The sequence below is a fragment of the Labeo rohita genome, chromosome 16 (assembly GCF_022985175.1).
Source record: "Labeo rohita strain BAU-BD-2019 chromosome 16, IGBB_LRoh.1.0, whole genome shotgun sequence".
Taxonomy (NCBI): Eukaryota; Metazoa; Chordata; class Actinopteri; order Cypriniformes; family Cyprinidae; genus Labeo; species Labeo rohita.
In genome coordinates, this window is record NC_066884.1 from 36,659,605 (window position 1) to 36,675,372 (window position 15,768).

At 35.9% G+C, this 15,768-nt stretch overlaps 1 protein-coding gene across 1 annotated transcript; it reads left to right on the top strand.

The window, feature by feature from the left end:
- The first annotated feature begins 154 nt into the window (after positions 1 to 154).
- Positions 155 to 15,417, top strand: LOC127178364 (cytochrome P450 4B1). The gene is made up of 12 exons (XM_051131203.1): positions 155 to 416; positions 971 to 1,115; positions 1,231 to 1,275; positions 2,683 to 2,810; positions 3,051 to 3,175; positions 3,254 to 3,408; positions 4,001 to 4,107; positions 4,235 to 4,425; positions 8,265 to 8,398; positions 8,985 to 9,049; positions 11,365 to 11,447; positions 14,550 to 15,417. Exons 1-12 carry the CDS (start codon positions 231 to 233, stop codon positions 14,725 to 14,727), a joined length of 1,542 nt encoding a protein of 513 aa, XP_050987160.1. The 5' UTR covers positions 155 to 230; the 3' UTR covers positions 14,728 to 15,417.
- Positions 15,418 to 15,768: the final 351 nt, after the last annotated feature.

Below are 15,768 nucleotides of genomic sequence, written 5' to 3' on the forward strand. Positions count from 1 at the left end.
AGTATACATACATCGACTAGCTCTTAGTAAATGTTTATTTAATTCTGAAATTCTTTAATTCTTGTATAAGAGGTTGTTTGTTTTGTCCAGTGGAAAGTCCGTCCCTCTCTCTCTCTCTCTCTGTCTCTCTGTGTCTCTCTCCCTCTCTCCTGTCACTTCCTCTTTCCCACATCGAGATCATTGTCAACAGAATTGGAGCGAACACGACAGACAAACAGACTCCTCACGTCATGCAGCTTTTCACGAGTTTCCCGTTGAGTTCGGAGTCGCTCTCCGTGAATCATGTCTTTGCACTCGCGTTGCTTGTGTGTTTGGCGATACTGGTTAAATTATTGGTTAAGAGGAGGAGGGGGATGCGAATTATGGAGCCTTTTCCAGGACCACCTGCGCACTGGCTCATCGGACACGTCAAGGAGGTAAACACAACCACAGCTATAGATGATCAATAACAACCTGTAACTGTTATATAGTTTCGGAGCCACAAGTCCAGTCATGTTTCTTTTTTTTTTTTTTGTTTGTTTTTTTTATTAGTTTTGTCCTACTATAAATTAAAATATCATCATAATATATATAATAATATTTTTCGTGTGTCACGTAAAACGCATTGATGCACGTAGGCCTAAATATTAGGTTATATAGCCTATTCATGAGTACACTGAAAACAAAATAGTAGAAACAATTTTCACTTAGAAATAGTGATTTTCAGTTAATTGCATAGTATTACAGTAGCTACACTGCAAAAAGTATGAATACCCCCGCCCTCCTTATGTGCAACCTCATGGCTGAGCCATTGTCTATTCACTACAACTAAACAATTACATAATTATATTGTGCTGCAGTAAACACAACAGCCATGCATTGCATTCATTCTCAAGCATTCACGTGAAGTTAATTACTTCAATTTGCAATTTGTTCTTAAAAACATGTTTCATTGTCTATAACAGTTGCACAAATCTTTTCGTATGTGTAGTTTCACCAGGATGGACATGATTTGGAAAAGGTCTTGAAGTGGAGTGCACAGTATCCCTTTGCCTTTCCGCTGTGGTTTGGCCCATCACTGTCTATTTTGAACATCCACCACCCATCATATGTGAAGACCATTCTCACCACTACAGGTGCTCACCTGTTTGATCGGTTGACATTTTTCAGATTTGTATTATAGGCGAATTCGTTCTCAAATATTAACAACCAAAACCAGCATTTTAAAATGACTTTTTGCTTTATTGACAGAACCCAAAGATGACTATGCATATAAGTTTTTCATTCCATGGTTGGGTAAGATCACATATAAAATTGAAAATGATTTCTGTATTAATCTTTATTATTGGGTGTTTTTTCAACTTCGGGCAATTATGTCCTTGTGGATTTTAAGTTTAATTAATTTATTGACTAATAACCTCCAGTGTATAAACAGACACCATGGGAGAATTTAGTCTTTTTATTTTAAATTTAGTAAACAAATGTCATTTCAACCATGTCAGGTCATCATTCATTCTGTGGTGGAAATGACATTTTGATTACAGAATAAAAATGGTAGTCTCATTAAAAATTGTCATCACAATTGTATTTTAAAGGGGCATCGGATGCCAATTTTCCACAAGTTGATATGATTCTTAAGGGTCTTAATGAAATGTCTATAACATACTTTGGTTTAAAATTCTCAATGGTATTGTAAAACAACACCATTTTTACCTTGACGAAACGAGCTCTGCAAAAAATCAACCCATTCTGATGGATTGTGTCTTTAAATGCAAATGAGCTCTGTTCACCCCGCCCCTCTTTTCTCTTTGTGGAGTGACAAGCTGTGCTCTGAGAGTTGTTTACTTTAGCCGCATTTAGCGCATTTAGCCGCGAAACTTGCTAACTAGAATGTTAATAGGAAAGGTGATTGCAGAGATTCACAAAAAAACCTTTATACTCACTTCTGCTGTAAGTGAAGCTGGATCACGAATGATTTGCGCGAACATAGACGCATTTATGTAGATTGGGAGGTGCATTTCCTTCACAAACAAATGTAATCCACTGCGTCTTTAGCGGCTCACATGTTGGGAGTAACGACCACTATGACGACCACTATGTTCATTATTACATCCAGCAACACAACACCTCAATCGCTCAATCTTGTCTAACGTACATTCCTGCTCTGGCATCGAAACAATGGAGGTCGGACTGTTACAGCTGATTTAGGGCGGGTCTGAAGTAAGACGCTCATGTCAGCCAGGGGAGAGGCCTGTCACACCGACAGGCATCTGAGAGTGGCTCGATTTGAAAAAGGGGATATTATTTTTACAGATTAATTAAAAACCACTGCATGGATTTTTATCATTACAGGGCAGATGTGTACATACACTGCCAACACACATTAATGTTCAAACAACATGTAAAAGTGAATTTTGCATCCAATGACCCCTTTAAGAATTTCTTACACATCATGTTTTTCATATCAAGTTCTTCACTGACATGGTTGTAATTCAAGTAAAAAATGGATTCATTTTAATATTTTAAGAATGAAAATATGGGTTTGGGACAAGGGTAAAATTATATAAAAAGCATTTAAAGCATTAAAAAAAGCTGTATTGACCTTCAACAAAAATTGCTTAGTTCTAATAAAAAAAAATCTACTTACGGTCATAAAAAAGTTGAAACTATTATCACTACAGTAACTCTTGACTGTCTCCTCAGGCGATGGCTTACTTGTGTCTGCTGGACAGAAATGGTTTCGGCACAGACGGCTCCTCACTCCTGGTTTCCATTATGATGTTTTGAAACCTTATGTGAAACTTGTTTCTGATTCAACCAAAGTCATGCTTGTACGTTAAAGAAATAGTTCATATTTCTATGATAAAACATTTTTTGCTGCCTTATTGTAATGTACGTAACTCTAAGTAAGCCATTAGTAAGACTGGATTTTTTTACAGTGTTGCTGGGTGATGCTGGTGACATATTGATGCTTCAATTCATTTAAAAGTTGAACTTAAAATTATTAAACTTATCTTTTTATCACCATATATCAGTTTTAGATTTCAGTAATTTATTTTTCTGCCTTTCAGGATAAGTGGGAAGTTTATGCCAAATCAGAGGAGTCATTTGAACTGTTTAAGCATGTAAGTCTGATGACGCTAGACAGTATCATGAAATGTGCATTCAGCTGTAACAGCAACTGTCAGACAGACAGGTCAGTTCATAATCCTTTACCTCACCCATTCGTACACATCCGTCTCCTTTCAGCATAACCTCTCTGATCTCATTGCAGTGGAACCAACCCGTACATCCAGGCGGTGTATGATCTCTGCCACCTGGTGAACCTCAGGTTCAGAGTGTTTCCATACCACAGCAAGGCCATATTTCATCTCAGTCCACATGGATACAAATTCAGGAAGGCGTCCAGCATAGCACACAATCATACAGGTGTGTGATTATATCTTGGTTAAACCAGAATATACACTACCGTTCAACAGTTTGGGGTTAGTAAAATTTTGTCTTCATTAAATTGATCAAAAATGAGAATAAAGACATTTATAGTGTTAAAGATTTCTATTTCAAATAAATGCTGTTCTTTTGAGCTTTCTATTTGTCAAAGAATCCTGAAATATAAAACGTATCATGGTTTACCACAAAAATATTCAGCAGCACAACTGTTTTTAACATTGATAATAATCAGAAATGTTTTTTCAGTGGCAAATCAGCATATTAGAATGATTTCTGAAAGATCATGTGACCCTGAAGACTGAAGTAATGATGCTGAATATTCAGCTTTGATCACAGGCATAAATTACATTTTAACATATGTTCACATAGTAAACAGTTATTTTATATTGTAATAATATTTCACAGTTTTACTGTATTTTTAACCAAATAAATGCAGCCTTGGTGAGCAGAATAAACTTCTTTCAAAGACAAATTACAAAATGTTACCCCAAATTTTTGACCAGAAGTGTAAATCTGTAACAAGTGAAGCTATCAAGATATCATGTCATTTCAATTTCTTAATATTTTTTAGAGGAAGTTATCAGAAGGAGAAAGGAAGTCTTGAAGATTGAGAAGGAACAGGGCATTGTTAAAAACAAACGATATTTGGACTTTTTGGATATTCTTCTGTCTGCCCGAGTATGATATTCTCAAACACGATTCTTATATTTAAAGAAAGTCAATGAAATAGCAGATATTTTGTTACATAATGCATTTGCTATTATGTGTCATTATTGATGTTAGAGATTGTGTGTGTCACTTCCAGGACGAGCATCAGCAGGGTTTGTCGGATGAGGATATCAGGGCTGAAGTGGACACATTCATGTTTGAAGGGCATGACACCACGGCCAGTGGAATATCCTGGATCTTCTACAATCTGGCATGTAACCCTGAGCACCAGGAGAAATGCAGGGAGGAGATCCTGCAGGTGCTGGATGGAAAAGACACAGTGGACTGGTACTGTCATTAGTCTAATAATTCATGTGACATTGTGTTGGACAGGCTCCTGGTTTGGTAATAGTAGTATAATCTTATTGTATGGGAAAAGTAGTTTTATGTCACAGTGACATATAGGGCTCCTCAATTATGGCAGAATTATTCAGGAGGTTTTTGTGGAAATAAAAAGAACTCATGTAAGGTTCTGGTTATTTTGCCCACTCCTACTGTAATGGTGTTAAAAAAATCAAGATTATTAATACTGAACTTAATCGTGATTGTAATTTTTATGGCTGTTGAGCATTTTTTAACTGATTGGTATTGACTATCCTAAGCCTGATCCTTTACTTTATACCTTTAAGTGGGTTTGCCAAGCTCAAAATATGCATGCATGACCCGCGAAAACCACTGAGCTCTGTTCTTCAGTGTTTAATGTTTTTTTGTTTGTTATTTGATGCACACTTCGTAACGATCACTCACTGATTAATCGTTTACTCTCTGCACACTTTCTGGCTTGAATTTAATAACTTTAATGTACTTGAAGTGTGCATGAAACACTAAGAAAAGGTAGGAACACTAGGACTCGGCATATACTCACGTATTTAATGACCAGCTGTTTCTGAAATACTCATACTACCAACAATGATGTCACATTACAGTCACTTACAGTGCCTTGCAAAAGTATTCATACCCCTTCATTTTTTCCACATTTTGTGATGTTGCAGCCTTATGTTAAACTGCTTTAAAGTACATCAATTTACCCTCCATACACCATAATGGCAAATTATTTGACAGATTTGTGACATCTTTATAAATTTATTAAAAATAAATAGCTGAAATAAGTACATTGCATAAGTATTTATACCCTTACCTCAGTACTTAGTTGAAGCACCTTTACAGCCTCAAGTCTTTTTGGGTATGATGCGACAAGCTTTGCACGTCAGCATTTGGCAATTATCTGCCTTTCTTCTCCTCATCTCTCAAGCTCTGTTAGCTTGGATGGGGGCTGACAGACATTTTCAGGTTTCCCCAGAAATATTTGATTGCGTTCATGCCAAGAATCTGGCTGGGCCACTCAAGGACATTCACAGAGTTGTCTATAAGCCACTCTTGCTGTGTGCTGAGGGTCATTGTCCTATTGGAAGGTGAACCTTCTGCCCAATCTGAGGTTCTGAATACTCTGATGAGTCCCTGAAAAACAGCCCCACAGCATGAGGCTGCTACCACCACACTTAACTGTTGGGATGGTACTCTGCAGGTAATGAGCAGTGCTTGGTTTCCTTCAAACATGACACTTGGAATTGAGGTTCACCAGACCAGAGAATCCTGTTTCTCACAGTCTGAAAGTTCTTTAGGTGCTTTGTTGCAAATTTTCATGTGTCTTCATTGAGAGTATTGAGTTTGGCCACACTGCCATAAAGACTGGATTTGTAGTGTTGCAGTGATGTTTGTCCTTCTGTAAGTTTCTCCCATCTGCATATATGATCATGGAGTTCAACTAGAGTGCACATCAGCTTCTTGTTCACCAGTGTAGCCAAGGCTCTTCTCCATCAGTTGCTCAGTTTCACCAGGAGGCCAGCTCTAGGAAGAGTCCTTGTTGTTCCAAACTTCCATTATGGATAATGGAGGCTACATGCTTCTGTGAACCTTCAATGCAGCAAAACTCTTTTCTGAACTCTTTTACAGATCTGTGCCTTGACACAAGCCTGTTTCTGAGCTCTACAGGCAGTTATTTTGACCTCAGAGCTTGGTTTATGCTCTGATATGCATTTTCAGCTGTTAGACCTTTTACTAAGATGTGTGTGCCTCATCATACTCATTCGAATGAATTGCCACAGTTTAACTCCACTCAAAGTGTAGTAACATCTACAAGAGATATGAATTCTCCTGAGCTGAACTTGAAGTGTCCCAGAAAAGGGTATGAATACTTATCCAGTGGATTGATTTCAGTTTTTTATTTTAAATAAATTTGCAAAGTTGTTACAAACCTATTTTGTGCTTTGTAATTATGGTGTATGGAGTATAGATTTATGTGGGAAAAAAGTAATTTAAAGCAGTTTAACATAAGGCTGCAACATAACAAAATGTAAAAAATGACGGGGTATGAATACTTTCGCAAGACACTGTAAATCATCTTTCTACCCCATTCTGATGCTCATTTTGACCTTGATCAGATTATCTTGACTATGTCTGCATGCCTAAATGCACTGAATTGCTGCCATGTAATTGGCTGAACAGATATTTGCATTAACAAGCAGTTGAACATGTGTACCTAAAGTGGCCGGTGAGTGTATATCAGGTATATTTTGCTGGAAATTAGTTTGCCATGACATCAAAATTTTAAATACTACCAACATTTTGCAATTCTTAATAACAATTTGGATACCACAGCAAAAGATACTACTAGGCTAATTAAAGTAAAAAGTCCTAAAACAATTAACAAAAACAAGTAAACAGTAATGAAAAGATGATTACAAACAAAAGGACAAATACAATAGAAAAGAGATAAAAAAAGAAATAACGCTTTAACTTTTTCATGTCATTTATCTAACAGTATAGTATTCAGCTAATATTTGACTATAGAACTTGAATAAAATAATCAAGTTTAAAAATAAAGCACTACGTAGTCGTCACTGTGTGTCCAATAATCATTTTATCTCAATTATCTATTCTCATAATTGTTGTAATCAAAATTAAATGCACAGCTCTAAAACATGTCAAAATATAGTTTTTTTTTTCTGCCCAGAAAATTCACTGAAAATAAATCTTGAAAATAATGCATTGAATTAAAAATTTGACAATTGGCAGGTATTGTATCTCATTTGATTTTAAAAGGGTCATCGGATGCCCATTTTCAAGTTGATATGATTCTTTAGGGTCTTAATGAAAAGTCTATAACACTTTGGTTAAAATTTCTCAATGGTAGTGAAAAACAACACCTTTTTTACCTTGTCAAAAACAGCTCTGTTCACAGGGAGCCATTTCGGTGCATGTCTCTTTAAATGCTAATGAGCTCTGCTCACCACTCCCATCTTTTCCTTGGAGTGACGAGCAGTTCTGTGAGACTGTTAACTTCAGCCGCATTTAGCTGCGGAAACTGCTAACTGGCACGTTATTAGGAAAGGCGATTTGCAAAAAATAAAAAATAAAACTTACACTCACTACTTATGTAGGTGAAGCTGGATTCACACAAACATAGACACATTTAGATAGATCGGGGGATGTTGGGAGATGTTGGGAGTAAATGATGACTGGTATGTTCATTATTACATCCGATAACTGCTTAGGAGCCATTCTGGTCTACTCCTGCTCTGGCATCGAAACAGTGGCGGACTGTTTACAGCTCACTCAGGGCGGGTCTATGCTAAAACGGCAGTGTCACTCAAAAATTGTGGGAGGGGCCTGTGCAGAACTACATAATTCTGCCAAGACTCTGTGAATGGCTTGATCTGAGAAAGGGGTTGTGATTTATGGGAATTTAAAAAATTCATTATAGGGTGGTTGTGTACACACACTGCCAACACACATTTCAGTTCAAACAATATGTAAATGAATTTTGCATTTGATGACCCCTTTTATTTCACAGCAAAAAAACACTTACATAATCATTATTTTTGTCTTGTTTAATCTATATACAATGTACAGTGCAAAAGCAAAATTACGCAACTATGCTCAGACTTTAAAAAAATGCACTGTGATCATTCGTAGCAAATCCCTCTCATTGCACCTTGATTTCTTTGCTCTCATGAGCATATAACAAAAATCCTGCACACTAATGTCACAGTTACAATATCAGACATCGGTAATGCCTTATTCACTGTTCATTTCTCTGAAACTGTTCCTCTCTAATTATGTTTCAGGGAAGACATCAATAAAATTCCTTATACCACAATGTGCATTAAAGAATCCCTGCGGCTTTGCCCACCTGTCCCGGGAATATCACGAAAGTTGACTAAACCTTTAACTTTCTTTGATGGAAGAACTGTACCTGAAGGTAGGCCGAAATTTCAGTTTATTACTCACACAAAGCTATCGTAAGACTGAAAAAGACAAAAGCCATATATTACTTTTGTAGTATTTTTATTGTATTTTATGACACTTTTTGTCTATTTGGAGCACAGTAAACACTGTTCACCATCCAATTTCATTACAAGAAGACATTTTTAGAGCAACATCAAAATTAGTCAGTGACAGTATTTACACATTTGGTTGATCAATTCAATTAATGGTCCAAATGCATCAGACATACAAACCATTTTGTGAGAGGCAATAGAATATGCCAACATGGACACACTTCAAAGGCTGCCCTTGATATAATATTCCACTTAATGTTTTCATTGTCTTGGTCACCAGTTAGTATGAAGTTTGACAGACTGCTGCCTACTGCTTTATAGTCTGTTCACCTATAAACAGTCATGATGACCTCTATCTCAGAGAACATCTGATCAAATATTAACCTGGCTGCTTGTTGTTCAGTTACATGACATATGACACAGAATATTATCAGGTCATCACAAAACAGTGAATGAAGACTGAATCCAAAACTGCATGTCTTAAAACGCTGTTTTACTTTGCCATAGGTTGTACCATTGGAATTAGCATTTATGGGATCCACATGAATGCCTCAGTGTGGGAGAATCCATATGTATGAGTGCTTTCTTTATATCTTTATATTCTTTATATCTTAAACTCATTCCTAACACAGCTCAGTTGCAACAGAATGATGACTTAACAATAACTAACAACAAAAAAAAAGCATACAGTAGGGTCCAAAATTGTTGAAGTGCTCTATGTGTGTCTTATTTTTTAATAACAATAAATTTTCAGTTACAAAATATTTTAGAGTGCAAATGAGCAAGAATTTAATGGATATCTTAGTATCTAGTGTGTCTTCATTTTATTTTAATGACAACAGCACTGGAACTACATGAAAAAATCCCAGATGATCATGTTTTTCTGCATGACTTGTCATGACCGTCTGCACAAAGGGTCACATGATCAATGACAATCATTTACTCACATTTAATAAGTTCTTTAGAAATTGTGAAATCATAACCAGTTCTATAAACATAACCGTTAATCTAAAAAACTATCTAAAGTATAAAATATTTCCAAACTTAAATTAGATTTATATCTTAGATTTTGTTCTCATATTTTTGGACCCCACTGTAATATAATGAAAATACACATCACGAAAACAACTGAAGGATAAGTTTGTGCTGTTCATGAACAAAACCATAGTTTGATCATAAACCTTGCATTTTAGGTTTGTAATATTAACCTCATCAGAAAATTTACTTCTAGGACTTAATAACATTATGAAATATTAAAATGTTCATATATATAAAAATATTTAAAACGTCTTTAATGTACACTGAAATAATATCTAAATTAACTGGTTTTATTTAATTCAGAAATATGATTTAATATTGCTGGATTAACCCAAACACATTACTTTAAACTAACAAAATCAATTTTTACGGCTTAAAGGAATAGTTCACAAGAAAATTCTGTCATTAAAGGAGAAGTCCACTTCCAGAACAACAATTTACAAATAATTTACTCACCCCCTTGTCATCCAAGATGTTCATGTCTTTCTTTCTACAGTCATAAAGAAATTATGTTTTTTTAGGAAACGTTTCAGCATTTTTTCTCCATATAATGGACTGATATGGTGCCCTGATTTTGAACTTCCAAAATGCAGTTTAAATGCGGCTTCAAACGATCCCAGATGCAGTTGTAAACGATCCCAGCTGAGGAAGAAGGGTCTTATCTAGCAAAACGATACGTTATTTTCATAAAAATAATGCGATTTGTAAACTTTTTAATGTCAAACGCTAGTCTTGTCTTGATCTACCTGGACTGTTTTTGTTATGTTCATGACAGTTAGGGTATGTCAAAAAACTCCCATCTCATGTTCTCCCTCAACTTCGAAATCGTCTTATATGGCGGTTTTACCTTTTTTGTTGAGGGTGTTTGATCTTCTTTGCATGTTCACATTGCAAAGACTAGATAAGTACTTCTGCAGTGATGTAGGATGATTTTGAAATGATTTTTAAAGTTGAGGGAGAAAATACGATTGGAGTTTTTCGACATACCCGTACTGTCTTGAGCCAGAATACACAGAGTTCATGGAGAGAAAGGCAAGACGAGCGTTTGAAATTAAAAAGTATTTAAATTAAGTATTTAAATCGTTTCACTAGATAAGACCCTTCTTCCTCGGCTGGGATCGTTTACAACCGCATTTGGGATCGTTTGAAGCACCATATCAGTCCATTATATGGAGAAAAATGCAGAAATGTTTTCCTCAAAAAACATAATTTCTTTACGACTGAAGACAGAAAGACATGAACATCTTGGATGACAAGGGGGTGAGTACATTATATGTGAATATTTGTTTTGGAAGTGGACTTCTCCTTTAATTATTTACCCTCATGTCATTCCAAACCCGCAAGACCTTCGTTCATCTTCTGAACACATATTAAGATATTTTTTATGAAATCTGTTTTCTGACCCTGCATAGACAGCAATGCAGCTACCATGTTCAAGGCTCAGAAAGGTAGTAAGGACATCGATAAAATAGTCCATGTGACATCAGTGGTTCAACCTGAATTTTATGGAACTATAAGAATACTTTTTGTGCGTGAAGAAAACAAAAAATAATGACTCTATTCGACAATTTCTTATCTTCCACGTCAAAAAGCTCTTGAATTTCATCAAAAATATCTTCATTTGTGTTCTGAAGACAAAACAAAAGGTCGTACGTAATTAATGACAGTATTTTCCTTTTTGGGTGAACTATCGCTTGAAATCAAGTAGAAATAGGTCTTAACGGTAACAATTGCCGGTTACCAATTTTTAGAGTTTATTTAACAATTTCTTGAATGTTTTAATTTCTTTTAAAGTAATAATTTGATTTCTTTGTATTTCTTTTAAATGTATTTAATGTGTTATCCACAGGTGTTTGATCCGTTAAGGTTTCTGCCGGAAAACGTTGCTAAGAGGTCGCCGCATGCTTTCGTGCCGTTCTCTGCTGGACCCAGGTTTGTTGAAGAGACATGAGCGGTTTAGCAAGTGGGTCATTCACTCACATTTCAGCCACACAGAACAGTGCTGTTCTTTGGTTTGGTGTTTGGAGCGTCTGTGTCTCCGACCTCATTTCAACCCTCATGAGGGCAAACTGCAACAAGATGACTGCCAGTGCTGATTCTTTTAAAAAAAAAATGCATTCTGCTCAAAAATTAAAATGTACGTTCAAAACGTGCATGGTGTTTTTAATGGAAGCCCATTTAATAAAAAAATAAAAAGGTCATTGAGGCCTTTTATCTTACAATTCAGGTTTTTTTTAGAGCTTATATCTCACAAGTTGGACTTTTCTTCTCGGCATTACAAGTTTAGATCTCAGAATTCTCAGAAAAAAACTCAGAATTGTGAGAAAAAATCCCAATTATCTTTTTATTTTATTTTTTTAAACAAGCTTCCATGTTTTTTTTCTATTAAACAGAAAAGAAAGATTTTTCAAGTAGCTCTTTTTGTACAATGGCAGTTCATAGTAGCCACTTTGTCAAGCTTCAGAAAACATCAAACATGAAAGTAGCCCAAATTACTGTATTCTAAGTTCTCTGTACTCATATAGTATAGTGTATAGTAGTAAACAAACTAAAATTTGAATCATTCAAAAAAAAAAAAAATTCTTCCCCTCTGATGCAGCTCTCAAATGTCATTCTCCGTTCTGCATATTTAAACAACTGCAAGATGCAATAGTACTCCATACTGCACTTGTGGTCGATATGATTTTACCTTTTCATTCACTGCTACGAACTGATGACAGTCAAATAAGTATGATTTGAACCATGCCAATGCACTTCTACTAATGCCAACATAAATTTCTGGTCTATTCAAAAGAATATTGTAGTCGATAGTCGAATGCAGCGCTATGATCCAGTAGCACTAATAGAGAGATACAACCACGATTGGATGATAAGAGCAGGTCATTTGTAACTCTGATGAGAGCAGTCTCAGTACCATGATACAGTCTAAATCCCAACTGGAAATCTTTACAGATAAAATTTTTCTTTAAGAAGGAACATGGTTGTGAGGATACTACCTTTTCTAGTATCTTTGACAGAAAAGGGAGATTTGAGATCTTTTTTTTAAAGTAGAGGCTTAATAACAGCTGGTTTGAAGGTTTTTGGGGACATATCCTAATGACAGTGATGAATTTATAATATTCATAAGAGGATCTATAACTTCTGGAAGCACCTCTTTTAGTAGCTTAGATGATATAGGGTCTAACAAACATGTTGCTGGTTTAGATGAATTAACAAGTTTATACAATTCTTTCTCACTTATAGCAGAGAATGAGTGGATCTATAGATGGTGTGATACTGTAGCTGATGGCTGCATGGTTATGATTTTATCTCTAATAGTATCAATCTTGGATCATCACATTAAGCTATTACTGCTGTGCTGTTGGGAAATGTCAATGCCTGTTGATCCTTTATTTTTGTTAATTTAGCCACTGTACTGAATAAATACCTGGGGTTGTGTTGTAAAAGAGATGAAAAGTAATCAGATCTAGCAGTTTTTAAGGCTTTTCTGTAGGAGGAAGTACTTTCCCTCCATGCAATATGAAATACCTAGTTTTTTTCGTTCAGCTGTGCTCCGTTTTCCAGGCTGCTCTGTTTAGGCCGTGAGTGTGCTCATTATACCACGGTGTTGGACTGCTAGAAAAGAGAGGGTCCATAGTTTCTGTTAAATCATCAACAGGGGAAGTCGTGACCTAATGGTTAGAGAATCGGACGTGTAACCCAAAGGTTGCGGGTTCAAATCTCAGGTCCGGCAGGGATTGTAGGTGGGGGGAGTGAATGACCACGACTGAGGGCACCGAACCCCCAACTGCCGCAGCAATGTGGCTGCCCACTGCTCTGGGTGTGTGTTCACTACTGTGTGTGTGTGTGTGCACTTGGTTAAATGCAGAGCACAAATTCTGAGTCACCATACTTGGCCACACATCACTTTTCCTTTCTGAGCTATTGGATATGCTGAGGAATTGTGACAAATCAGAAAGTTTACAAAGTAGTCTTTTGTGGTAGAAGTGAGTTCTACCATACTTGTAACAAAGAATTGAATACACAAGACTAGATAATAATCTTAAATATCATCGCTCTGCTGCAGAATTTCAATGCCATTAACATCAATTCCATGTGACAGTATTAAATCTAGAGTAAGATATCCTGACATGTGTTGTCTAACACCAGTAGAGTTCAGAATGTCTATAAATGCTGATCCTAATGCATGTTTTTCATGATCTACACAGATATTAAAATCACCAACAATTAAGACTTTATCTGCAGCCAGCACTAACTCAGATGAAAAATCAGCAAATTCTTTGATAAAGTCTGTATGGTGCCCTGGTGAACTATATGTAGTAGCCAGTACAAATGTCACAGGGTGTTTATCATTAACACAAATCACTTATATGATAATGTTATATGAAGGAACTTTACTTTAAACAAATTATACATGAAACTCAAGCTCTGAGGAATACAAAAAAGTATTTACTATAAATTGTAGCAGCACCTCCCCCTTTCAGATGCGATTCATGTTTATAACAGTATTCTTGGGAGGCAGACTAATTTTGTATTGCAAGACTTGTAATGTAGCACACTGCTCATGTGGACTACATTCAAATAAATGCATGGGGTCTTGTCTTTCCAGCAGTTGACACACATTATGAGCTGCTGTTTTTAATGAAAAACAGAACTTTTCTTATGTGAGCTTCTCCATTGCATGCCTGCAGCTTGTGCACTTGTAGTTGACTTCAAAGTATATTTTTTAAATAACTACTTGTAGATAATATCATATTAATGAAATGAAACTTCTGTGCACTTGACTGTAAAAATGTCAAATTAAAAAATATTTTTCAAGTACATTTTAAATCATTGTTTTAATAATCTTTTATCATGCTTTAAAGTAAAGCTAAAGTATGGACAATAATTGTATTTTATTTCTTCATTTCTTCAAGTGTTTTTATAAATGATACCTATCTGTGACTGTGATTAAATCAACTACTATAAAACAGAAATGATGTAACAGTTGTAGATAAACAGCTAATGAAGCTTCTAATGTGTATTTGATTACAGGAACTGCATCGGACAGAACTTTGCCATGAATGAGATGAAAGTTGCAGTGGCGCTGACACTGAAGAAATATCGCCTGATTAAAGACCCCCAGCACACCCCGAAGATGCTCCCTCAAGTCGTGCTCAGATCAGTCAATGGGATTCACATCAAGATCAAACCAGTAGAAAATGATTCTTGATAAGCTAGCGGGTACACTGAGCCTGTCTGACATGCTAGGAGGTGTGTTTGCCTTGAGAATAATGATAATGACTTAATTTAAATATTTAACTCCTGGAAACTGGATGGTTAGTGAACAAGACACTGATTTTTGAAATACCACACACTAAGTCGCCCACCTGTGTCGAGAATTCGGTCCTTCAGCCCCGTTCACACACACAATTTGTGTCGCTGGTCGCTATGTACTGCTTGGTTGCTTTTACTCATGGCACCAGAAGTCACCAGCTTTTGAAAGTTCCAGTAGTGTAAACAGGGCTTGATTGTCTGTTATACTGTATTTACAACGCGGGTAAGGAATAATGTCCAAGCAATACAAATTAATTTGATGTACTGAATGAATCTTTTGCCTCAGCTACATTGCTGCATTCCTTCTAAAGCTAAACGTCTCTAATGTGGAATGAATGTGGATGAAATCTTGTAACCTTTAATTAGTCTTAATGAAGATTAAAACAGGTTTGTTAATTAGCTTGTTTTTGTTTTTTGAAAAGTGCATTGCATTTTTAATGTATAAATGTTAGTGTTTTTGGTGAATAGTTTACTCCCGTCAGCACTACACATTTTAAATATAAATTCAATTTTACATCATTTGAACTAAACTGTGAGGAGATCCTTAGAAGAATAGTTTACCCAAGAATAAAAATTCTGTAATTTACTCACCCTTTTGTTATTTCATAACTGTATGACTTTTTCTTTTTTCTGCTTTCTGCTGTGGAGAAAATGCTACATTTTGAAAACTGTATATTTTGAAAATGATTTTTTGTCCATACAACCAAAGTTAACAGGGACCAATGTAGTTTTGGAATACAGTGTATGAACTCCCTCTGCTGGGCCCTTCAGGCATCGACACCATCAACACAGGAACTGTTACTGAAGGATATAAGAACTTACTGGTCATGTGTTTGACATCAGAACTACATTATTAAGTGTGACTTGAGTGCAAAAATGGATGACACAATTCCTGGACAAGAAAACGTAACATCTGAGCATTTTAGCAAATGAGAGG

What these genes read in the sequence shown, in the direction of transcription:
- LOC127178364 (XM_051131203.1), top strand. Translation starts at nt 231, where the DNA reads ATGCAGCTTTTCACGAGTTTCCCGTTGAGTTCGGAGTCGCTCTCCGTG. An exon ending in GTTTTTCATTCCATGGTTGG is followed by an intron (nt 1,276 to 2,682) that starts GTAAGATCACAT and finishes CTGTCTCCTCAG; the next exon opens with GCGATGGCTTACTTGTGTCT. An exon ending in ATTCAACCAAAGTCATGCTT is followed by an intron (nt 2,811 to 3,050) that starts GTACGTTAAAGA and finishes TCTGCCTTTCAG; the next exon opens with GATAAGTGGGAAGTTTATGC.